This window comes from Bactrocera tryoni, chromosome 2 (assembly GCF_016617805.1).
Source record: "Bactrocera tryoni isolate S06 chromosome 2, CSIRO_BtryS06_freeze2, whole genome shotgun sequence".
NCBI lineage: Eukaryota > Metazoa > Arthropoda > Insecta > Diptera > Tephritidae > Bactrocera > Bactrocera tryoni.
Window position 1 is genome coordinate 8,246,849 of NC_052500.1, and position 26,989 is coordinate 8,273,837.

Below are 26,989 nucleotides of genomic sequence, written 5' to 3' on the forward strand. Positions count from 1 at the left end.
GTGCGTTTTTCTTCTGAGAATATCTGCATAAAATAGTTTTAGATGCTTTAAAAATTCTGTAATTATTATAAAACTTACAATAGAACGGTAGAAAACATATGAAAAGAACTCCAAATAAATAACAAGGAGGAAAAGGAGAGGAAAAGAGAAATTGAACTCTTAAAATATATAAAAAAAAAACTTACGCACTAAAGGATTGCGTGGAAAAGTATTAAAATGAATATGGATAGGCGTAAGTATTCTATATTATAATTATTACACAAAATTATGTATGTATATAAATTACATGTTTATATCGGCATTATTCTTGCGCTCAGGTTCACGTAGCATATCGCCAGGCAATCGTCGACATCGTAATGGTGGTAATGTGGCCGGAGGCGGAGGCTCGAGACGAGACTACCGCCGTTACAGTCGCTCCCGTTCTCGTTCAAGATCACGGTAAGTGTACAAAGTACATATCTATATCGTATAGTAAAGTGTTTAAAGCAATAATTAATGGTTCTAATATATGTGTTATGGTTCTATGTATATATGTGTAGCGAACGTAGTCGTGATCAAAATTTTCGACGTCGTAATTCACGCTCGAGATCACGCGAACGCATGGGACCACATCGACGTGGTGGTAGTGGAGAAAAGGATTTATATCGTGATTTAATTTATGATGATTATCAAGAAGATAAAAGCTATAATGCTCGTGGTCATCGTGGTCGTGGTGATGATGACTATAATGAAGAACGTGATCGATTTTGGAACGATCGCGGCAGAGACAAAGGACGTGATTATGACCGCGATAGAGATCGCGACCGCGATTATGACAGGGATCGTGATAGAAGGTAAAGCAAATATTCAGATAAATCGTTTTATTTGACATTGACTGATTTACAGGGATAATCGTCATAGTCGTTATGGCCGGCGATACGAAAATGATCGTGAAAGTGATGACAGCGATGAGAGCTTTCACAGTCATTTCTACAACAAAACTCCATCAAACACCATAATTGTTTTGGGCTTACAATCGCACATTACCGAAGCAGATGTAAGCACTTCAATAATTTTGCAATATACACATGAAAACGGTAATATTTAAATAATGCTTATATTTCATTTTTATCCTTTAAAATATAGCTAATGAGCATACTGATTCAACAAGGCATGACCGCTTCAATACGACTGATACGCAAACGACCAACAGGTGGGTTTCTAACACATTGCAAAATTTTTAAAATAAACTTAGTTTACTAGTTCCAATGATATTAGTGATAAATAGTGATAAATAAAAAATTTAAATATATGACACGTAAGTACCGGCAGAAACTCGTTAAAGTTAGCTAATGCAATAGATGCCACAAATTGGGCTACATATAATTACAACGTTTACAAATATACCAGCAGCAGCTACAATAAAAATAAAGATAAAAAGACAATTCTACAAACAATTATACCCTATATTGCTTGTAGTAATTGATTTAACAACAAGAAACGATATTTGTTGCAATTCCACATAAAAAAAAATCCAACTATATTCAACAACAACAAAAATACATTATTTTTTGACGTAAATATTTTGTATTTGCTTCTATCTAAAATTTAGGTGCATCACGAGGTTTCGCTTTCGTCGAGTTTAGTACCATTGATGAAGCTGCACGTTGGATGGAGCTAACCCAGGTATCACTTGTTGCTCAACCACCTCTACACACACCCATCAAACGATCTCAGATCACGTTCAAGCGCATACATTGTGTTTATACTTTTTAAATGTGTTTAAAAATGAGTTTAAAAGAATGTGTGAGGGCGAGGGTAGATAGTTTGATACTTAATTATTGAAACGTAAATATTAATAGAAAGAAACTTAAATTTTAGGGAGTGTTTTAAGTGTATTAAAAAAATAGTGAATGAATTTCTAAAGAGGCATAAAATACATTTTAATTTTCGTGTGCTAAAAAAATTATATTTTGCTACACATAAAAATGTTTGGTTATGTATAATTTAATTTTTTTAATTTTTTATTTTTACGAAATATCAAGAAATTGTGACTCTTTCAAAAAGGCATACAAGGTTCGTTAATAATTTTTTGCTCGCGAAATTAAATACAGTTAGAAAACAACAAAAGTTCACACTAAGATTTATGGTAGCTTAGAAGTAGGCACACAATATCAACATAACATCAACGCAGCAATTCAGCTGATACCTAAAATTTATGCGACAAGACATGCAATCGCTCAGCCAGATCTCACATAAACCCAAAGAAAAAAAGATTATCATGCAACATATGAGATGAGATTAGAAAATTTATATAATTTGCACCATAATCGAGTTGATATCGAAATGGCATATATATACATATATATAACAATGCATGAGAAACAGAACTAGCTGAGTCATGTTCGAGTTCTAGTTTGATGCGATCAAGCGCGTGCAACCTGCAACATTGCAAACTCAATGCAATCAACCAATCGGTGACTGTGTAGTCTGTGGGAACCTGAAATGTCAATCGTTATTAATATATTCCTTTTTCTCTCTCATTTTCTTCCCATTTCATGCATTCTAGGGCTCAATACAATTGCCGGATCAATCGTGCGCCAATCTGCAATACAGTGTCTCACCTAAACAGAAAGGAAATGCTACAGAATGGCATTGTAGCAAGGTATGTAATAGTATTTATACATATGTATTTATGTATGCACATGACAATTGTTTGTATTTACAGTGTGGCGTTTTGAATTTCAAACGACGTTTCGTCTGTTTCAAGTGCTTTGCATCGCGCGAGGATAGCGAAAAAATCGGCGAGGGTAGCGAAGAAGTTAGCAACATCTTAACGAAAAGTATAACTATACAAACTTATTGCTAAGATACTAAGCAATATTGCAAGCAATATTCAAATCATTAACGCATAACATATTAAAATTGTTCTGAATTATTTGAACTAAAAATTCTACTGATCCTTCAATCCCCCTAATGCAGAGATCATGTTACGCAATTTGGATACGTTAACGACAGAGGAGGCCGTACTCACCGCGATGCAGCAGCATGTGCCAGATTTGGCGAGTAAAATTACGAAAATACTCGTTAGCCGCGACACATTAACACAGACGTCACGTGGTATATGCTATTTGAATTTCGATAGCCTCATTGATTCGATGAATTTGTATACAGCTTTAAAGGCGCTAGATCCACCGCTAACAATTGATAATCGCCAATGTGAGTATTCATATTTTTTAATTTCTTGTATGGAAACATCTTTCTTTTTGAAGGATGTGGGTTTTATTGCTTCGGTACAGCCGAAGTTAACGAGTTTAATTGTTTGATTGCCGAGTTCGAGTTGCCGCGAGAAACGCGAGTGACCCTTGCGCAGCTTCATTCTGGATATTGTAGCAAGCAAAACTCCTATTTGTCCAGAATAGACTCCGACATATCCAACATATGTCCTGCGTGCAATGAGTTTTCGCATGACACTGGCTACCCCTTTGCATGCCCCGCCAACCCCATTCATCTGACACCCTTTTCCTTTTGGTCCGACCCTGTCGAAACAGCACGTTTCCTGGGCCTCCCGTTAGATGACGTCGACGACAACTTAGATAATCCTTACCATCCTAACAGGGACTAGATAACCCGTTAAAACAACAACAACAACAGTTTTCTTGTTTTTCTAGTCCCACATCATTCCTTATAACAATAATACTAATATTTTACTTTATAACAATTTGTTGCAGTACTCGTCACTTATTGCATAGATCACGAGAATCGTCAAATCGTGCCCAAGAAGGGCGATTCAGCTGCTGGTGGTTCAGCCTCAGCTTCTATTGGCCCGATGACGGCAGCTGAAATGATGGCTGCTTCAGGTTCCCTAGCCGGCGGCGCCAGCGAATACACCTTGGCAGATGTGCCTCGCTTGGCCGAATACAGTGCCGCCTTGTACGCTTCGACACCGGCGGAGCATGCACATTATTTACAGTACTACACAGAATACTATATAAGTGAGATTAATAAAGGCCACTACGGTAATCTGCCAAGCTCTGCTCAGTTAACAGAAACCTCTGCGAATTCGGCAGCCGCTGTTGCGCTCTCGGCTATACAACGTAAGCAAAAGAAAATGAATAGTATTGAGACGACAGCAACACAAGCAGCTGCAGCTGCTGCGGCTGCCGCGGCGGCGGTGAAGGCTAGTTTAGCTTTGAAAAATGTCGCCACACCAAAGGGAAACGACGGCAAGACATATCGTAAGTACTCGTATAGTCGTCGTTCATTGAATTTTTTGTTGATATCCACATTTTGTTCATTTCAGCGACACCCGATGTCTCACTGTATCAATATGATGAAACCTCTGGATATTATTATGACCCGACCACGGGTCTGTATTATGATGCACATTCCCAATATTATTACAATAGTGAAACGGGCGCTTATCTCTATTGGGATCAGCGCAAAAGCACTTATGTTTTGGCCACACCGGCCGCGGCAGCAGCCACAATACAAGATGTAGTCAATAATGAAATGGGAGAAGATGGCAAAGCGAGTGCCGCAAATGCTGGCGGTAATCAGAGTGCCGCCAATGAAGATGAGAAGAAAGACAAGAAGGAATCTGGTAATAAACATGATAAAGTGAAGGTAGCTAAGAAAATAGTTAAGGACATGGAAAAGTGGGCCAAACAATTGAATCAGAAAAAAGATTATACAGTAGTTGCGACGCCGCAACCGATATTGCCTTCGAAAGCAGACGATGCACCAGCTCGTGCTGCGGGCGTAGCCGCGGGTAGCTCAAGTGGTGCGCTATCCAGCGGATATGCTGATGTCGGCTTCTCTATACTGGAGAAGAAGGAACGTGCCAAATTGACAGACTATATGCCAAGCACGGCGAGCACTAATAAGCTCACAGCGTATGCCTCCGATTCCGATGAGGAACATGGCGGTCAGGCGGCGACCACGAGTGGCACTAGTGCTGCTTCTGAGGCCAGTGAAAAAGATTACGTTGACTTCCAAAAGCTCACATGCCTGCTGTGTAAACGCGCCTTTCAATCGCTTGAAATATTGCAAAAGCATCTAAAAATGTCTAATTTGCATAAGGAAAATCTACAGAAATTTAACTTGGCACGTGGTTCCAATGCAGCTGGTGAATCTATGGGCAATGCAGGCTTGTCGTGAGTATTTTTTCTTAATTATTTTTATGCATTACTAATTTATATTATAAAATCTTCTTGGATTTCTCTGCAGTAACTATCGCGATCGCGCCAAAGAAAGACGCCAGAAATACGGCGAGAGTGATCCACCGGTTGCCAATCGTAGTCGCGAGCGTTTTGAAATGGAGATGAAATCGATTTCCACACGCCAAGCGGAAGCGCCGCCAATGCCGATAGGTTCGAATAATGTTGGCAATCGTCTGTTACAAAAAATGGGTTGGTCCGAAGGGCAGGGCCTCGGGCGTAAAAATCAAGGACGCACAAGCATTATAGAGGTTTGTGTTTGACCGCATAACAAATTAACGAAATAATAGTACTGAACACATATATATTTCTGTTTTTTGTAGGCGGATGCACGTTCATCTACCGTTGGCTTGGGCAACAAGGCGGGCATAACACCCGGCGAGGACTATAAGACGTATATTAAGAAGATGATGAAGTCACGCTATGAATCAGTATGATTGCTTTACTTCTTACGAAAGCATTTAATTAGTTTGCAAATATTTTAATATTTTTTTATTAAATTGAAGTGTACTCATCAATCTGGTTGGTCAAGTGGGAATATATTTTTCAATTCGACCTAATTTTAAGAAGGATATTATTGAAAAGTAAATTAAATGATTTCACTTCATTGTTGAATATTTCTATACAATTCAATTAATAAATTAAAATATATGTTTGTATATTGTAAAACAGATGAAACAAGAAATTGCTTTATTTTAACAAAAAAAAAATCAAGAAAAAACAAGGAAAAACTTAACTTCGGCTGCACAGAAGTTATAATACCTTTCACAGATACTACAACGCCATACAATCACTTCACTCCGATCGTTCAGTTTGTATGGCAGTTATATGTTATAGTGGTTCGATCTTAACAATTTTTTGAGAGATTGCACTATTGCTTTAGGCTATGACTTTTGTCAAATTTCGTGAAGATATGGCGTGAAACAAAAAAGTTTTCCATACAAGCACTTGATTCCGATTGTTTGGTTAGGGGTCTGATGTCGGTGGTTTCGACAAATGGGAAGTTTCTTGGGGAGAAAAAAACGTGTAGAAAATATCAGACCGATATCTTAAAAACTGCTGGACTAGTTCGCGTATATACAGAGGGTCAGACAGGTAAACATGCCTAAATCGTATCAGTGCGTCAGATTGAATATTTGTCAAAAAGGTAAAAGGACACTAGAGGGTAGCAAATTGAAAAAAGGCCAACAAATTCTTGGCAATCCTCATACCCAAGGTCACGAATATCATAATTACCGATAAACAGTTTTAGAGCTTTTTAACTTCAACACAACGATGCGGCCAGTCTCCGCACAGGAACTTGTTGTTGTTGTCGTACTTGACATAACTGAAGATGCATATTTGAGGCGAAGACCCCTGGGTACAGTCCTCCGACGCAGGTTGTTATAAAGTCGGGCTTGATACTCACATAGCAATTAGACACCTTCTCTCTTAAGTAAATAATGTAACGAGAGTCAAATCATCACTAATTCTGTGCTACAGTGTGTGTAGCGTGACACAAAACTAAAGGTGGATATTTGCGGCGAAGACCACTGAGAACCTTCTCTCTGACGTTAATGACGTAACGGGAGTCAAATTATCTCTAAGTGCAAACGAAATACTGGGATATTTCATAGAGTTTCGAGTAAAACCTCCATATTTGCTCCTGAGAACTTATTTAGTATCGATCCCGACATATTAAACTGGCATTAAATGAGGCGCCGTGAGACATAAAACACTTTTTTACATGTAAACTCACTCATCTAACATCAATTTTCCTCAGGTCCAATCCGTTGAAAATAGTTCGTTTACAGAACACACTGTTAGTTGAAGTATGTAAATTTTTTTATCAGTCCGGGTCAAATATGATCATATACATATGGTTGAAATTATCGCTAGAACAATAATAATATATGTCCTTATAATCCATTAATGTGCTTCCATATTCCATTATTTCATAAGAAGTCGTATCGATGTCCTGAACCAAGCTTTGGTTTTCTAACCCGATCGATAAGAAGCTCAACGTATTTTCTCAGGAATACAGAGAACGTAAATACATGCTTATTTTGTGAAGTTAGTAGAGCTGTTTCGCAATATCACATTCATAAACTCGAATTTCATATTCAATTTCGACCAATTTTCGATCATTTTTAATTGGTAGAACTAATGAGGCTCATTTTATTATATTTCACGAGTCAAAATTTACAGTCGAATTTCTCGAACTCATTCCTTGAGCATTTTATACTTCTTATGAGCGATGAAGGCTACTTTCATGCCTTTACCAAAGAAAATAGTGTGATTTTAGGCGCGCACACTTGTCATGCTCCACTTGTCACTACTTTTTCTACTAAAGTGACCGTTTCAGGTTGAAAAATTCGTTAGACATTAGTCGTGCAAGTTATACAATATTCTTTGCTTCGTCGAGACCAAGTCAGTCATAGTGGAACACGTGTTGCTAATATACTCTTCTGCCTAAAGTAATATCAAATTCTATATTCTTTAGAAATCTCACCACTTTATTCATATGCGAACGCGTCCTAAGTACATAGCGCATGAAACGAGTAAAAGCTCATTAAACTCTATCTCAACTGGAGCAACAACAACAAGCGTGACGCACTTTTGGTCATTGCCTCATAAAAACAAAAAAAAAAAATTATAATTTAACAAATAAAGAACTAAAACATTTTATTGAATTTGTTTAAAAATATTATTACTCTGCTGTTTCGCCAAGCTTTAGCTTAACAAACATGGTTAAATAAGAAAAGCCGAAGCTTTCTTCTTAGTACCGAATCAGCTGCTGTTGGCTAAAGACGCGTACGCGCAACCCACAAACAGGTTTGTTCTGCACCGACACGATCGTGTGAAGTTCGCGGCGCTCTAAGCAGCCGCTACTCGTGCTAACCCAACCCAAAATACAGACAAACTCGCACACATACTACGTTGGCAAATACTTGTTGGACGTGGTTTATTTATTTATTTATTTTTTGACATTTTACGTCATTTTCGCGAGAGCGAATTTATTTTTCTAGTTTTTGTTTTTGGATCGTGCTTTTGTGTTCATAGTGTGCTTAAAACTACATTTGTGTGAAAAAAAGATTTCTACATACATACATACATACATCTGTACATATATGTATATATATACAGTATATATGTGTGTATGCATGTTAGTGTCTAGCTAAATACAGCTGAGTGGTCTCTCGAACATGTTCTCACCGCGGATCAATTGGTCATTAGAGCTGTCTGCGGTGTCAACGGGAAAATAGTGATATTTACAATATTTATAAAGTATATTTAAAATATATATGCATATATGTATTTGTGAAAAATATATTAAAGTCCACCTGTGGTTCAAAAAGAAGTGCTAAAGTTTGTGTTAAATAATAATTAAAGGCGTAAATTTATATAAAAATATCACAACATTAATTTTTTGATAAAAAAAAAAGTTTGAGCCTTCGAGCTTGTTTGCGATTTATTTATTTTTGCTTTTGTGCTTTTTGTTTTTGTTAATAATCGTCACAACAATCGCTTTTGCGCTCTCAGCGCTCAAACTGAACGCAACGATCTGCCATATGTGGTCAAAATTGGTCGCAAAAAAGTCTGAAAAGTTCGAAAACAAAAACAAAATAACACAGCAATAATTATGAGAAAAAGAATAAGTTGGTGAAAAAAGCCCACAGGCGGCGAAGAGGCGCGCACCGCACATCAGCTAAAAGCTGAAATGGCAAAATCAGAAAATCTCAAGCAAATTACGAATAGTATCTGATCTATCTTTGTATCTGTCGGTTGGTTGGTTGGCTGGCTAGCTAGCTACATACTTGTAGTTGTTCCGGTCAGATTTTCAGTCGTCCGTTGGCGTTATTGTATAAACCCGTGAGTGAAACGAACGCTAATCGAGCGTGTGAGTTAATTAGTGAGGAACACACAGTGTGTGCGTGTGCGAAGAAGACAATCCACAATATTCGTTAATTAGTAAAACAATAGTGAAATGGTAGCGAAGAAGTTAAATAAAATAAACGATAAATAAAACATAACGTATTTTATATGGAAGAACGTGAAGTGTGGAAAAAAATTATTAAAAAATTAAAAAGTAAAAAAAAAATATTAAATAATAATTTTTTAAACAAATGATATTTTTCACGACTACTCAACATATTAAAAAAAATATTAATTTGGACTCTGCAAACCTAAAAAATTTATTTCAGTGAACCCAGTGCATGCAAAAAAAAAATTAAAAAAAACTTAATATTTAATTTTTTTTAAATTAAACTTTTAAAAATATTAAAAAAAATTTATACATACATACATATGCATAAATAATTTTATTTAAGTGAACCAAGTGCTAATTTAAGTGCATACAATTTTTTTTAAATAAAAACATAAAAAACAAATTAAAAAAACTTATAATTTCACTTTTTTTGTAATTTTAAAAAATACGTACATACATATATTTTTTTATTTTTCAAAAAGTTTTTTTTCATCTTTTTTTTTTAATTTTTCCTCCATACAATTTTTTTTATTAAAATCATAAAAAAATAATAAAAAACTAATAATTTCACTTTTTTTTTAACTTTAAAAAATAAATTTTTTTAAGTTTTTTAAAATATTTCTTTTTTTTTTAATTTTTTCCCGTAAACATATGTACATACATATGTATAAATATTTTTTTAAATTTTCCCCTAAGCAGCGTGCAGCTATAACTTAATAGTTTATAATATTTCATAAAAGTAATTATAAAATATACATATTTATAATTAATATACAAAAAGTGTCATCGACGCGCCAGCAACAACAATAACAACTAAAAACCAGTGAAGCTTAAAAATAAAACAACAAATTAACAATTAAGCTTCTAGCAATTGCACTCAACACATACAACACAAATAGCAACAATAATAACAACAACAAAAACCAAATCGAACGTAAGCAGCAGCGTAAGCGATTTTGCAGAAAATTATCTACCGGTGTTGAACGTGCTACGGAAAAATATACAAATAAGGTATAAAGCAACGAGTCGGAATATGTTTAAAACAAACAAAAACAACCAATCATAAGTAGAAAGAAAAACAAAAAATCATAATAATCATAAGTAGAAACAAAAACAATATTTATAATGTTAGCGCTAAAGCAAATGAGTTGGAAAGCAGTAAAGCTTCAGAAAATCGCTAAGCAGTAAACAGCAACCGAGCTCAGTTTAACTGCAAAAATGGTGAACAAATCTCAGCACAATTTTGCTAGAAAATCTCTTATGTCTTCAATTGCTTAAAAGCTTTAAGGGGTCATAACCACTTGTAAGTCGGAAAAGAACGCGTTTTTTTCGTGAATTTTTTTGAAGAGGCTTTGAAAAGGCAGATTTTTATGTACTTTAATAATCGGTGATTCATTTTTGTTTCCGTAGCCGATCTCCTGGAGAACCTACGAATTCGTAGCTATAGCTTTCTTTTCGAGTTTGATTGAAAGGTCATGGACGGATCATAATCTGATTCCGTTTCGGTTATGTAGTCCCGACTTCTTTTCTAGTGTTTTTCTTGCTATCTCTTAGCTTAATACCTGCTATAGAGGGTTTGTCCCGAAAGTAATAGGACTGATTTGATTTAAAAAAAGTAACAACAAAAATTGAACCAATCGTTACAATTCTTTAAAAACTTTCAAAATAAGCTCCTTCCGCGTCGATGCATTAAAGGAGTCACGGAAGACATTCTAAAGAATAGCCTTGAGAGCTAAGGTGCACGCTGCTTGGATCCCTTCTGTCGTCTCAAAATGTTTGCCTTTCATCGGCCTTTTCAGGCAAGGAAACAAAAAAGTTTGGAGGCCACATCTGGGCTGTAGGGCGACTGCGGAAGCATTGAGATGCCGGCCTTGGTTAGGAGCTGCAGTGTGAGCCCTGGCGGTGTCGTGGTGCAACTTCCAATTGGCTGCGATATCTTGTCGGACCCGATTGACCCTGATTTTGATAAATTTAACATCTGGGCAATTAAACGAATATTTAGTCGACGGTCTTAATTCAAAACCTTGTGCACACGAGTCACATTGTCGGTGTTTATCGAAGTCGCAAGTCTCCCAGCACGGTCTTCAGCGACCTGTTCCCGGTCCTCCAAAAAGGCCTATATAACTTATATAATGTTTCTGAACTAAAGCGAGATATCTTTGCTATCATATACTTAGAATATATCCAACATATTTCTTAAAATATTCCTAATACTTATAATGTCTATTGTAGGCATGAGTTTTTACGATTTTCACATTTTTTTTTATTTTCACCTTTTCTATTGAATTTAATTTAACTTAAACATTTTTTCCCTTAAAATTGTATCTTAATATCTCTAATTATGTCTTTATATATCGCTTTCCAATAGTAATTTCCTCTTCCACAAGTTTTCTTCGTTGCTTTTTGTTTGCTAGCAAAAGTTTTCCACTCATTTTTCGGTTTTTCGAAAATTTTCATGGTTTCATTTCTTTAAATAAATTTTATTTTTAGCACTTTTGCTTATTTTTGAGTTTCTTCTTCTTATTTTTTTTGTACATTTTATTTATTTCGTTGGTGTGATTGTTGTTGCTGCTTTGCATGCGATTGGTTGATTTGCTCTCGTTTTTGTTTTTGCTTTTCGAATTTGGAATATCTTTTATGTTTATATGTATGAGTGTAAGTGTACATACATTCATACATACGTGTGTAGGTAGATATGTTGTTGTTGTTGACTAGTTATAGATTTGCCTTAAGTTGTTGTGTTAGTTCTGTTATTTTTCAAATAAGCACCTTGATGTTGTAAACAGGGTGTGAAATTTTGAAACATCGAATAAATGATTATAAAAAACACGAAAAGATTAATTATTGTGCAAGTTTGAAACATGGAATACATGAAAAAAGAAATAATGTTGCAATTTTTCTCTCATTTTGGTGGATAAATGTTTATTTCGGTTGAGAATTCTTTACTTGTATGCAATTGCGATCTATACTATTTGTATAAGTACCATGAACTCAGGAAAAAGTTTACAGTTAGTTTGGGTGCTCGATATGTAGAAATTTTGACCGATATAAACTCAACTGTCTTTTTTATTTGGGAAATAGTTTCTTTCTCTTTCGTTTCTGTTTCGATTAGAATACTCTCACAAAGAGAGAAGGGTATGGGCGAATGTTTTTTTTTCATCCGCTCTAGGAGGGAAAGGCTCTAGGAAAACATTAAAGGCGTTCTGGAGTGTTTCCTGATCAGAACTGTCTATTTATCTACCAATATATTTGTGAAATAATTCAGAATTCTTATCAAGAAAATTAGCTTTATGTTCTTTATTGATTCTTTCTTTGATCGCCTTCAACTTCTAACTCTTTGTACTCATCACCGGCACTTTTTTCTTAGTTCTTAACAGATGAATTAAATAAAAGAGCAGTACAAATCGCTTCTTCTTTGCGAGGAGCATCGGTCGTCATTGAAGTGTAGCAGTCGGAGAAAAGAAAATATATATTTTTTAACTGGAAATATTACCTTTAGGCAGACGTTTTAACTCTAGAATGAGAAAAATGCCTTGAAACCGTTTAGTTTGTCCTCTTTTGGTCCACATTACAGAACTGATATTTTCATGTGTCATAGAGTTTCAGCACTACAATCTTCTTGACACTTTTTTATTTTTATAGCTCGCACAAGGTATATTAAGTTTGTCATAAAGTCTCTAACACCCAAAAAGAAACGTTGGAGACCCTATAAAATACATGTTCTATATATGTATCTATACATGAGTCGATTTAGCCATGTCAGGCTGTATGCCAGTTTGTCTGTTTGTATATACGCGTATTAGTCGCACAGTTTTTGAGATATCAATCTGAAATTTTGCACACGTCTCTTTTTCCCGAAGAAGCTGCTCATTTGTCCGAACCGCCGATGCAAACCAATACAGCAATACAAACTGACCGCTCAACACCAAAATCTTGTATGAAAAACTTTTTTATAGAAAATGAATAAATCACTAAAAACCATGATTTCTACACAATTGTTTACCAAAAAACGAAATAATACTTCATTATGCTTGTTTTGGAACCACACCTCGTGTACTTTTGTATTTTCTGAGAATTCATTATTTTCTCGTCTACGTTTATGAAGATTATACAGACCATTTAAGAACAAATTTCGCGTGGCAATAAATATTAATTTGATGAATGTTTTTGTTTTTGTTTTTGCGAAAATATAATTCCAATTATAATTGAAAAATAATAAATACAATTTTGTAAGTCAAAAACAGCAACAACACAAGATTGGATATTTAAATAGGCGCTTATAAAGGCCTATTATATATAGACTTACAGACAAATATATGAATACTGACATATGTACATATATGTATGTCTGTCCAGTTGTTAAATTCTACACCCGCACATTTGTACATACATAAGTTTGTTTGCATGCATGTGGGGGCCTTGACATCGACAAACCGAACTCATGCCAAAAAACTCATTGAATTTGAGTGACCGGCGAAGGTGTTGTACGAAATTGTTCAAACATTTATATTTCGCCGATGCAGCGACAACAATTAAAATATTCCATAAAAAATATATGGACAACAATAAATGTTAAAAATAACAACAATGCTAGCATTTGGTATGAGAAAATGCGGTAAACCCAAAATAATATATCAAGATTTACCCACATAAGCATTTGCATATATGTACATATGTTTGTATGTATGTATGGTATGTGTACCTACACACATAATTCGGTAAATATACGCGAGAAAAAAATTTTTGCGAACGACAATAAACCAAGCAAATTTTTGACAGCTGAAATTCAAAAAAAAAGAAACTGGTAAGGGTATCCATAACTGATGTCGGTAATTTGCCATGATATATTAGTCTTTCGTGAAGGAATTAAGGTGCCCAGTAAATCCAAATTGGATGAGACCATATTAAAGAGGAATAAATAGTATCGGACAGGGACATTCATATTAATAGAGGAATTAGATTACATATGTAGCTCTGCAAAAAAATATACCTTTTTTATTGCTCTGGCTATCTTAACAAATTTCGTTGGTTTCAAGTGTCCAGATTACGAATTTATTCGTGAAAGTTTTGAATGCTCTCTTGTTTCTTGATATTTGCATTTCTTATATTTTGACCAATTGTGGGCTTATTAGTAATAAAATTTATTTTTCCAGTATTGATTACTATTCGCACACACTAACGTCATGTAATCCCTAACCTCAGGCTCTTTATCGAAAATATGCGAAAAATTATCTCTATCTCTATCTCGAAATAATCTTCCATTAGATCTTGATTTTATTTCATATAGTCCCGCCATTGAACTCTTACCAACAGGTGCTACTTCGAACCGAGTAGGTGATTGAGAAGTAAAGTCCTCTCTCGACGAACAAAAACCAAACTGCAGACGTCACTCATTATTCCTGTACTGCTTTATGGCGCAGAGACAAGGACAATGACAACATCTGATGAGTCGATGTTACGAGTTTTTGAGAGAAAGGTTTAGCGGAAGATTTATGGTCCTTTGCGCAATGATCACGGCGAATACCGCATTCAATGGAACGACATTGATATATGTATGTAATTCAGCGAATTAAAATACAGAACGCTGGCTAGGTCATGATGTCCAAATGGACGAGAACACTTCAGCTCTGAAAATATTCGACGCAGTATCCGCCGAAGAAGCGGAGGAGACCTCCATTCCTTTGGAGAGATCAGGTGGAGAAGAACCTGGCTTCGCTTGGAATCTCTAATTGGCGCTGTTGTTAACTCGCCTATAACCGTGTAAGCGGTGTCTACTACAGCAAAGTAGAAGAAGAAGTCGTGCCGTAGACTAATATTTTTTTTGACTGGTGTTGCGTTTCTTTTAAAAAATTCTGTCCTAAGCCCCTGTTGTAGGGTCACAAGTCTTATTTTTTATAATAGTGCTAGTTATGACCAAGTTTTCTTGGTCAATCAGTTCCTTTGGTATAAATTACTTTTTCAAAAAAAATATGTACTATATATTCGATCACTGCCGTATGTTTTGAGCTAGCTCGATTTTATTCATGGTTTTATGGTGTCTACCCACTTTAGGAATTCTTATTCTGCGATCATCATATATTAATCCAACGATTTTATTAACAATATCAAACGAGGTTAACTTTTTTGGTGATTTAACTTTTAGCAGCCTTGGCTTTGGTATCGTCTTAAGGCGTTGCTACCATAAACGTTCGATATTGTGAGAGTAGAATAGAAGGATATTGGTAAAGTGGGCTTTCTTTCTTACACTTTATGCAGTTAACTAAGTTTTTGCAATGAGATAAAAATAAGTCAAGTGATCGGCCACACGACTCATCATCATCTTCTTCATCATACAGAAGTATAACGAGAATCCGGAAATGCCAAAGAAGTATGACAATAATTGACTCCGGCCTCTTAGAACTGGAAAAATTATATTTTGAGTTGCTTAGAGATCAGTCGATTGTTAATGAAGAGAAAATTTTTAATTTAGTTTGGATATAGTTTCAACTCTGTATCCTAAAGACGACAGAGCCGAGAGAATGTTAGGAAAAATGTGGGCTCTAATCTGTCACAAAGTCTCGTAGACCGCATAGGAGCAAACTCATGAGGCTTATGACATTACATGAGGTCATTGCATTTTATCTTTAGACATAACCAAGTCAAAATTTTAGAATGTGATTTTTTGGAGAATTTATACAAAATGTAGTGCATAGCCAGGAAGGCACGATTCTTAAAGATTTGTTTAAGTTTTCTTGAGCTAGCAATTTTATGTTAGGTTGGATAAATCTGTTAGGCCAATAAGCCACGCACAGACCAATTTGGTCCCTTGCGATAACAAATGGAGTTCAGTTGCTAAGTCCAAGAGGAGTAGTCATCATTTAGGATGAAAATATTGAACTTTGAAAAAGTTTTCATTCTACGCATTTATACTTAAGAATTCTAAAGGTTGTTGTACCTAAGTACATCACTGATCTTCCACTATTTCAATATTTTTTCAATACAATTATTCATACATTCACATATTTCCATATGTCTGCATGTATGTATGTAGGCATGTTGCCATGAAAGGTTTATAAATAAATTAAAGCAAAACCGCTTGTCTTGTCTAAATAAATCTTAAAAAGGCAGGGTAAAAAATAAAACGCCATATTCAAATGATAAAAACAACAAAAAAACAAAAAGATGGTTGGCCTCCAATAATTTTGAGGGTTTCTGTTTTTTGTTTTTGTTTTATTGCTTGGCACATTGTACTACGACACGGAGCGGTAAAAAGCCATTGAGCACGATTTGCAAGATCAACAACTAAGTGCCGTTTCGCCGCCTTGACTATTTATCAACACATACATAAACATATACAACCAAACACACACACATACATACGCCAATCACCTTAGTGAGAGCGGTGTGCTGTTTGTGCATTTTCGGCACTGGAGTATTGGAAATAATGAGTAGAGGAATTTGACAACACTTTACTTCAGTATTTTTCTAAAATCTTTAAATGTGTGTTTGTGTGTGTGTGCGTGCGCGGAAGCATGTGTCTGCTATTGTTTTAGTGAGTGCTAAGTGGTGAAGAAAAAGTGAGGCAATGTAAGAATTTGTGAGTTGTTGAATGAAGAAACGCCCACACAACGGCAAAGTTTAAACAACAACAAGAAAAATTCATAAAAATACAAAGTGAAACTGAAAGAATTACAAATATTTGCTTAATTTTTAGCTATGCTACGCAAACTATTTTTTTCCGACTTGTTTATATGAAATCACACTACTGTATGTAAATGTATGCATGTAAGTATGTATGAATAGTATTTGCTTATTTTTAAATTATGACACATACTTGTATTACTCGCTGGCGGGCAGAGCGCTTTTTTCGGTTTGCGATCACATTGAAAAACATACACATAAGTATACTATAAGAATCATGTATGTATGTATGAATGTGTATGCAATGTATGCATGTATTTGTGCCACAGCGAGAAGATAGAGAAATGAAAATGCGCACGAGTTGAAGAATCGAGTCATGGGTCTCTCTATATTTTTGTATGAGCATGAGTGGAGCGATCTTATTGCTTTCTTGCAGATCTTGTAGGCTTTCTGGCTTAGCTGCAAGTTGCTTTCACATCGACACCAGTGAAAGGTTGAACTTGTAATAAATATTTACTCGCCTGCCATCGCACCTGTAGGAAAGTCTAACTTGTAGGCTATAGCAAAGCAAAGAGCGCTGAATGGTTTTGGTGTGCTCCAACACTCTAAAGCTGAAAGAACCGAAATTTATAATCTTGTATATTGTTGTACTCTCGCGTGTGTGTAGGTGTTACGGTGTCAAAAATGCGTAAAAGACACCTACGTATTCATCGATACAGATTTTCTCGAAATTCGTTGAGCGTGTTGTTGAATAAGCACGAAAAGTGAGAGCGTTTAAGGAAAATATGCATGTGAGTAGTGAAGAAAAAAAGCGAAATTACTCAAATCTGTGTGAATATACATAAATATGTATGTCTACGCTGATTTAGGAAATTTTCAGTATGCAAAATAGAATAATTAAGAGATCGAGAGCTTTTCGAAAATAATAGTACATAAATATTTATAAACATTTTAGATGTGTTTGTTTGTATATCTTTGCACAGATGTATCCAAATTTGTGCTATTCTTTTCGAAGCAATAATTAAAATGCGGAAATGACTAAAAAACGTGCGTTAAAAAAGGGTTATTATGTTGGAGTTTTTATAGACTATTTTTTATCAACAATAACTGAACATCTGAAGCTATAACATTTTCCCCTCTCTCTGAAAATTTGTGGATTTCATTCCAAAAGAACTACGCCCTTTTGTTAGTCAACAATGAATCAATCGTAATCCAGTGAGGGCATTCCGCCTCGACCGTAACAAATGATAGTCAAAAGGGGCGAAGTCTGAGCTATGAGGTGGGTGAGGCAAAACTTCACAACCGCTGTCGAATAGTTAACCGGTTTTGAAACATAAGGCCGAGCGCTGTCATGATGAAAAATTTTTGTTTCGTATCTAGTCACAAATTCCGGGTTTTTTCGGCAATCTTCTTCTTTGCTAATGTAGACACCGCTTAAGTGGTTATAGCCGAGTTAACAGCAGCGCGCCAGTCGTTCCTTCTTTTCGAAATTTGCCGCCAATTCCAAATACCAAGTGCAGCCAGGTTTTTCTGCACCTGATCTCACCAACAGTGTAGGGACCTTCCTCTTTCTTTGCTTCTAACGGGGGGTACTGCGTCGAATATTTTCAGAGTTGGAGTGTTTTCATCCACATCGATGACATGACTTAGCCAGTGCAGCCGTTGTCCCTTGATGCGCTGAATGTCAATATCCCCGCATATTTTGTACTGCTCCGGTATTCGCCGTTGCCAATACGCAAAGGACCACACAACTTTCGCAAAACCTTTCTCTGGAACACACCTAAGGCCGACTCATCAGCTGATATTATTGTCCATGCCTTTGCACCATACAGCAGGATGAGAATAATGGGGGACTTGTAGAGTTTGGTCTTTGTTCGTCGAGAGAGGACTTTACTTTCCAATTGCCTACTCATTCCAAAGTGGAAAAATGATTCTGCGTCGGATTTCAACGCTGAAATTGTTGCTGATTGTGGCTTTACTTTTCAATTTCTCACTCATTCCCAAGTGGTAAATATAATTCTGCGTCGGATTTCAACGCTGAAATTGTTGCTGGTGTTAATACGAAATTATCTACGAGTCTATCAAAGTTATGACTGTCAACAGTGACGTTTGAGCCAAGTCTCGAATGCGGTGACTGTTTGTATGATGACATGAGATACTCCGTTTAGTCCACGTCCACAACCAGACCCATACGCTTCACTTCCTTATCAGTTTGGAGAAAGCAGTACTGAAGGCGTTGTTGTTGAGTTTAATGACTTATAGAAGATTATACCTTCTTTATTTAGCTTGGCACGTATTATATTCTCTATCTCGCTTGGTATCGAACGAGTGGTAGTGGTCCTTCCACTCCGTCAGGAATTTTTGGTGTTGTTTAAGGTCAGTTTACAGAGCCGTATTAGCTTTGCAGGGATACCAACAAATATGGAGAACTATCTTGGCGTTGATATGATTGGGTTGATTGATCAGGTTTTCAATATGATTTTTTGCATTTAGGTTTGTCGTAATGGTTGCGTTTTTCATTACCAGCCACAATCCGATGCCAAAGTTTCTTCTTTTTGTAGCGTTTTTCGAGCATCACTTGGTCTTCCATTCAGATAGCTTCCATCTATCTTGCTTTAAAATGTACTCGTATTCGGTAGTTTTTAAATGTTTTGAAATGGCTGCTTGAATAGCTCCCAAAGATTTTGTGAGCTGTTTTTGAGTTTAGCAATGATCTTTATCGAGTAACGCTTTCTGTTCCTCATCAAACTTTTTTAGCCGCCGTGGACGTTCTTCGTCTTCTAAACCACTTTTAGCACTATCGCTTTGCTGAAGCATGTTCACCATACACTTCCACTGAAAAACCATAACTTTCGGTTGAGGTTTTCTTCATATTAAAGTCATGAAGAAGAATTCCTCGTAAAAACACTTCTCCAGGCGCAAAGTTCGACGTATTTGAGTAAAAAAAATACTGTTGCTTACGCTTGAAATTAGATGCATATGCATTGAGAAAGCTCACAAAGCCACTGTTCCAACGCATGTTCGGAATATTGGAACAATGGAATAATAATCAAGAGATGGCGCTTGGTAAACCGCACGAATATAATTATAGACCTAATCGTATTTTATATTTCGCGAGAAGAAAAAAATTGCTCTAACCTCTAATGCTTAAAATTTCTCTTACTAAATATGAATTTTTTATTTAAAAATTAATTTTTTCATGAGCTAAATCTAATAAATAAACGATCTAAAGATTGTTTGACACGAACTCGTGCGTGTCTGATTCAAAGGAAAAGTGGGTAAATATTATGAAAACAAAAAAAATTAAATAAAAAAATGAATTAGTAATATAAAATATTACTCTACTACGCAAAATATTATGTGCTGTAAATAAAATATTTCTTCTTACATTTCGAAGTGTGGCGTGTGTGTAGGCTAAATTACATATTCACACGAAGCAATCGTTTACAAATAAATTTCGCCGCAAGCTGAATTATGTGGTTATGTTTGTGATAAATATTTTTCATATATCTTATTGTCTATATACATATGTATGCTTGTTAGTATGCTCATACAAGCATAAATATGTATTTACATATTTTTCAAAATTTATAGCAAAGTGGCCGGCCATTGAAAGTGTTGTAAAAATAGATTCGTGTGTTTTTTGTTCGCAATAAATTTATAAATTTTTCAAATTTCGCTTAATGAAGTATAATTGTTGGCCTTAAAGAATTTTCAGAGGTCATTGTTGAGTGTGGCTATATATAAATATGTAGCTGTGTGTGCTTTTGTATGAAATGATAAAAATTAAAGAAATATTTTGCTAATTCCATGCGTCTGTGTGCGTTTGAGGCTTTGCCTTCCATTTCTTTCAATGCCGCAATTAATTCGTTCAATTTGTGGCTCTGAGTATTTGGTGGTTTTTACTTCTGCAATATTTTTACGCAACTGTTTGTTTACATATATATTTGTATGTTTTTATTTACATTGCACACGTAGGTGTTGGGCGCGCGTAAATCTCTGGGAAGTGTTCGTTTTGTTTTTAATAACTCCATTGTGAGTTTTTTTATTTATGATTTAAAATTTGCATTTACGTATATAATTAATATTTAAGTTGGATTTTCTACTCAGGGATCGTTAAAAATGCTTCAAGCGATCACTAGTTGTTAAGATATTACACCGGTGAAATCTGTTTTGCCAGTTTTGATCGCCTTATTGGCTAATAATTGGCAACTAGCAACAAAATTATTGTGTGACACATAGAATTTACCGTTCTATATCCATCATATTATCTATAAACACTGTTCTTTGATGAAGCTTTATCATCAAAAATTGAATAAAAATAATCTATGCACTCTTGATGAGTTAATCCACATCAAAAATTGTAAAAAATGAATATGTTCGCGATTGAATTCTATTTTTCGGCCTAGATGAACACTTTAAGTTACTGTAAAAAACAGCAATAACGCTCGTATGTTAAAACGTTCTGATTAAGTATCCCAAAGAAATATGGATAACGGAGTAGCCATTAAGTAAGACTTTAAAATAAGTATTATAAAGAACCTAAAGTGCCTAGGTCGGGATACTGATTTGTCATTTTGGCTCAATATAGCTTTATGCAAACAATTTTTGATTAGAAACCCTTGATTATCCAAACTTGGTATTATCGCTCAAATTAACAAAATTTAGCAACAGTTAAAAGTTTCGGTAAATTTATCGATTAATGAGACCCTTAACTCTTAAATTTACAAACCCAGTAGTATTTTCAAGAAATACGATGAACAATTTTGTAAGTAAATATGTATGTAGAGAACATTGAAAAGTGAGAATACACCATAAGTTCCTATAATTACGGCAAATAAAATTGCATTTTTTGTACCGAAATTTATGCGCAAAAATTTGCATATCAAAGCCGGTGACGGTGCAGTGGTCGCTCACTGGAAATTTCGAATTGTTTCGTAGCGAATTCCAACAAAAAAGTGTGTGAAAAAAGAAATGACGAATGCGAAATAAGCGGAAATGTAAACAAAATAACTTTTTTATATTTCTAATGAGCTTTGTTGTTGTGGCACAACAACTGATGAGTGTGTTAACACAAAAATAAACACTAGACTTTGGTGATTTGTTCCAATCCTAAGAAATGGATACTCACCAGCCGGTGAAATGTAGTTGTTAAGCGCAAATATTTGAATAGAGCTGCATATTTACTTGTGGCCTACGCAGTTTTACGTGAAAGTAAGGATTTTTTATATAGATAAATTACGGAAATAGTTGAAAAATTGATGATGGAATTCAAAATACATATTTACATACATATTACTAGTTACATAGAGGCACCATTTTATTGGCTGCCTTCGATTCGCCATTTCTCTGCTCGCTTCTGCTCTCTTGTCAAGAAATGTACATGTAAAAGCAACAACAAAGTTAACGAGTTGAATTCGTACAAGTGAGTATGTGGATACCTCATTAATGTGGTATAATTTTCAATTTTAAATCTTATTCGATTTGGTGAAAAGTAGTACTTGGCGAGTCAATGGCTTTTTACAGTAACTTAAAATATTCACTTTGGCTAAAAAATGGAATCAAAAAGCGAACATTTTAAGTCACTTTTAAGCGAAAAAGCTCCATAAATGTCAGTGTTTATAAATGATATGGTTAAATCTTTCGAGTTCGAAGAATATTTTTGTATATTTATTACTCTTTCAAAAATTGTGTTTCTGAAAGAAATCTTGTGTGTTCAACAAATCTGCTTGAGCATTTAATTTTCACATAAGTTTTGTTAGAGTTTTAAGCCATATATTATAGATACATACATATGTATGTATATACATATACTTATATGTAATGTGTACATATATTATATTAAGTAACAAATTTTGCGCGTAGATGCGTGGGGGTCTCTTCAAGATTTTGAAATCGTTTTTGGATCTTATTATAGCCATTTCAAACACTTGCGCTTGCCAATAAAATTGATAGCGAATTTATTTAACATTTTACACTTATGAGTAAAATATATGCAATTTCAGTAATTTTTAATTTTTTTGTTGGGTTAGTTTTGGAAAAGCAAACAATATAAACATACATACATATGTACATATATAAGAAAATTTTTTTTTGATATATGTATATATCTATATAATATATTTTTGAGTAATAATTTTTTTAGACTTAGTTTTAAAAACGCAAAAAAGAAATGTGAGGCTTTGAGTACAATAATCTTTCATAAAAAAATAATAATAAAATTATGGGCAACAACAAAACGATGCTTATGTCTCTGGACTTAAATGGCACATTACACCTAGTTTGGCGCCTACACCTACTACTCGGAATCATATATGTATATATAAGTGTATAAAATACATTTGTGCGTGTAACTGTATAATAAGGCATATGTTTGTGTGTGTAACTGAATAATAATGCGAATAACATACACACACTCATATCAGATGTAACAAATATTGCAATAAAATTACGTACCTTTAAGTGCCTTAAAATTTGTTGACAATCAAAAATGTCACTTGCATATTGTTCTGAAATTAAAAACAAAAGTAAAACAAATAATATAAATCATAAAATTTATAAACAAATAAAGGTATGTAAGCATATTATGATATTACTCATACGTACATACATACTTAGAGATAATATATTATAAAAGTAAGCATTTGTAATATGCAAATTAAAAATCAAAAAATTTTACAAATTTAATTTACGCTTGTCTGCGAAAAATTTACTAGCTCAGTGCTAAATAACAACAACAACAGCAATAGTAATAAAATGCTATAACAAAAACAAAAGAATAATAGAAATGTCTGAGTAACAAATGGGCGGTTTAATGAACTTTTTGGTTGAGTGCACTTTGTACTAAATAGTTGTAATTATAATATATGTATGTATATATGTACATACATTTATACATATGTAGCTTTGTATTAGCATTACTTTCAGTGTACCTTTTCATGTTAACACGGTCTAAAAATTGATTGAGCGCTTTGCAGCTGTTTACGGGTACAAAGAAGATAAAAGATAAAATAACTGTTGCTTACAAATATACATACATATGTATAAATGTATACACTACAAGTATATGTACTACATACGCGTAATACTAAAGAGCCAATTGTTCAATGAACTTTGCCGCTGATTATCTGCTTAAACTATAGATAACCTCAAATAATGTTCCGCTCACTTGTTAACTTAACCGATTATTTACATATATAAACCCTTATACATACACATAATAATAATAAAAAACCATAAAAATACATTTTAGCTGTGAAAGGCTATTCTATCTTTTATTTAGTTGTTCTATCAAAACTTGGAATTTGAGGTATACGACTTTAAAAGCTAATTTTTCACTTCTGACATACTGTGTTAATCAGACTGTTAATATGGGAGGGAACGTCGAGGCCACCGTCATTCAGTAAAATTGTTTTTGAGTACAACTATTTAGATGGAAATTCCCGAACTACACCATTTTGATACGTGGGAGCTCAGAGATATGCTTTTTGTATGTCAGTTGAGACAAAACAACTGATAAACCTAGAATTTCATTTAAAAACTTGGCTCTTTTGGAATTCTGTACGGAGCTAAATTTAAGGGGTCACATGGGTTTCCTCGGGTAAAAACAGCCTTTATTAAACAAATTTTTTCTTTAAAAAATTAAATATTTTAGTAGAACTTTTTATGTTACAAGATTAAACTATTAATTTCTATTTTCTGAAATTTTTTGAAATAAATATTTTATTTCCATTCCGGAGACACCTCGGAAAAAACAACCTTTAATTTTTTAATGTTTCATTGGATGGTGAATGCTGAGTTCGCAAAATACCTGTGCATATCATCGAAAATAATTTAAATTTCGAAAAATTCTCTTGTAGACATATTCTCAAATATGTAGTTAAACTTTGAAAATAAAAAAGAAATTGATTTTTAGATTAAGATGTGATTGCTATATCTGGGTATTATTGAGACACGTGAACTCATTCGAGTAGCGGGTCTAGAGGCTATTACATTTTTCTTCACAATTTTCGATTGCTAATTTTTTATCCTTATTTGTACTCCGTTTGCCATTTAACCGCCCGAGACGCTACTTTAGAAAGAAATTCTAGTTTTTGTAATTTCTCTTTATTTCCAGTAGTAGACAAGCAAGCAATTAAGCAATTGTACTGTAATTGTACGCTGTTTTGGTTAGCTTTATGAAAATATCACGTTCGGCGGCGTTTGTGTAATTCAAACGTTAAACTGTTGGGTACACATATCCTCATATCTCCAATTAGAACAGTGATAAAATTACCACATTTTTGTTTGAGCGAATTTTTAAAGGGAAATTTATATAAAACATCTCATTTAATTAATTTTTACTAAACTGAGGCATATGTTTTATTTATTACAACATAGTATTATTTACAAGCTTATATGGTATGTACCATAATATTTTCATTTGAGCACTTGATAGTTATAAATGTTATGAACCCCAAAAAAAAAAATTAATTAATTGAGACAACTGAAACTTAATATATTTTTCTTCAACAAATTGCATTTCCAAATGAGCAGCAAAAAGAACAAACGAGAAACTCAGTAATGTATCACATTTTTTCAGTTCTCATTTTCATCATTTAATTGACTAAAAAATTCAATACTCATATGCATATATGCACATAGGAATGTATATCCCTACTGTCTGCCGCAGACAACTTTGTTCTGATTAATTGCTTATAAACCAATTTATGTATGTGAAATTGAGGCGTATTTAATTGTCGAAAATGCTTAATTTCATCGATATCCTAATTGCTTGGAAATTTACGAGCGCATGCCGGATACTTTTGAAATATTGAGACAATTTTTTTGGAGTTGGCTGTATAAAGATATATCACATATATGTTTCAAAATACATGTTATATTGAATTAAGGTGATTCTGAACTTTATGGGAATATATGAGTATTATAACTACTTAAATATTTGGCTTTGGGCTTGGGTATTCTTCGGCCAGAACTTTCAACCATCTTTTTGTACAAATTGTATGCACCTATTTGAATACATTAATTCCAAAAAATAGCAAGTTTCCTATTTTATTTTTCATGTAAGGCATATTCTCGAATTGAAACAAATTTTCTCATTAACCATATTAAAACATATACAGCTTCGCCTAAACAAAAATTCTGAGAATAAAATGGATCAAATCAAAATTTTTAAAAATAAATATGTAGCTACCTTTGAAGGTAAATCATTATCACTGAATTTTTATTAAAAAAATATTCATTAGTGTAAAAAATCAAAAAAGAAGGAATTTTTGTCCACTGTGGCGTATGAGCAACATTTGTTATACCATATTTAGGGTATAGAAGTGAGTTATTAGTAAACCAATTTTCTTCAGTCGATTTTGAAATATTTTTAGATAATAAAAAAAATCGAAAATTTTTGAAAAAAAATCGAATTTTTTATTTTAAGATGTAAATTCATGTTTTTTATTCTTGAAATGTTCCCTAAACATATATAATATTCATTTTTTGTGCCCGTTTGAATTTTCTCAAAAATAAATTGCCAAAAAGTTTGTTTTTTAGATAATTTTTAACGCAAAAATAAAAAAAAAAAATCAAAAAGTCTTGAAATATCGCCCTAAATATATACGTATGTACATATAATATCCATTTTATGTGCAACGCTTTAATTTCTCAAAAAAAAATCGCTAAAAAATTTATTTTTTCGGCCTATGCGGGTAAGGGCTTCGTGACGTAATTTTGAAGAAATATTAAAGGGGAAACGAAAAGTAATAAAAAATCATAAAAGCCATTTGAAATAAAATCTCTATTAGTATTCAATTCTGGGAAAATTTTAATTTCTGTGGAATATTTGAAGAAATTCAACACATATTGAAGAGTGTTAACTTTTAACTAACCAGTAATGTACATATATATGAAATATACATAAAATTAAAGTGCCATGCTCAGTACAAAGCTCATATTTTAAGTTTGACAATGCAATTAATAATTAATTGAGCTGTGTCCTTATAAATCTGGAAGAAATACACGGAAGAAGCTTGCATAAAAATGTATATGGAAATACTTATTAATAAAAGTAATGGTCAAAGATGACATGTTGCAGCTGTCAGGTCATGCTGTCAACAATCGCGCGTATTTGTTGTTAATTAACCGAAATATATCCTTTTTCCGTTAACATTCGCTTTGATGAAGTGACCTTTCAGAAAAAAGATGCCTCAATCAT

At 34.0% G+C, this 26,989-nt stretch overlaps 2 protein-coding genes across 3 annotated transcripts in view; both read left to right on the forward strand.

The window, feature by feature from the left end:
* The first annotated feature begins 58 nt into the window (after positions 1-58).
* On the forward strand, positions 59-5,871 carry LOC120767427 (RNA-binding protein 5-A-like). The gene is made up of 13 exons (XM_040093470.1): positions 59-232; positions 318-438; positions 540-833; positions 886-1,036; positions 1,126-1,192; positions 1,592-1,665; positions 2,549-2,644; positions 2,708-2,822; positions 2,962-3,198; positions 3,711-4,217; positions 4,283-5,135; positions 5,209-5,449; positions 5,522-5,871. The coding sequence occupies exons 1-13, from the start codon at positions 217-219 to the stop codon at positions 5,633-5,635; spliced, it is 2,886 nt and encodes a 961-aa protein (XP_039949404.1). The 5' UTR covers positions 59-216; the 3' UTR covers positions 5,636-5,871.
* A 3,055-nt stretch (positions 5,872-8,926) lies between these two features.
* LOC120767435 (dnaJ protein homolog 1) overlaps positions 8,927-26,989 on the forward strand; it is a 57,688-nt gene continuing 39,625 nt past the window's right edge. The window contains exons 1-2 of one of the 2 annotated variants that reach the window (XM_040093496.1): positions 8,927-9,050; positions 9,947-10,176. The gene's annotated coding sequence lies outside the window, so the exon portion shown is untranslated. Of the gene's footprint in view, positions 9,051-9,946; positions 10,177-26,989 lie in introns of those variants that run through there. The other variant, XM_040093498.1, reaches the window with a different exon arrangement.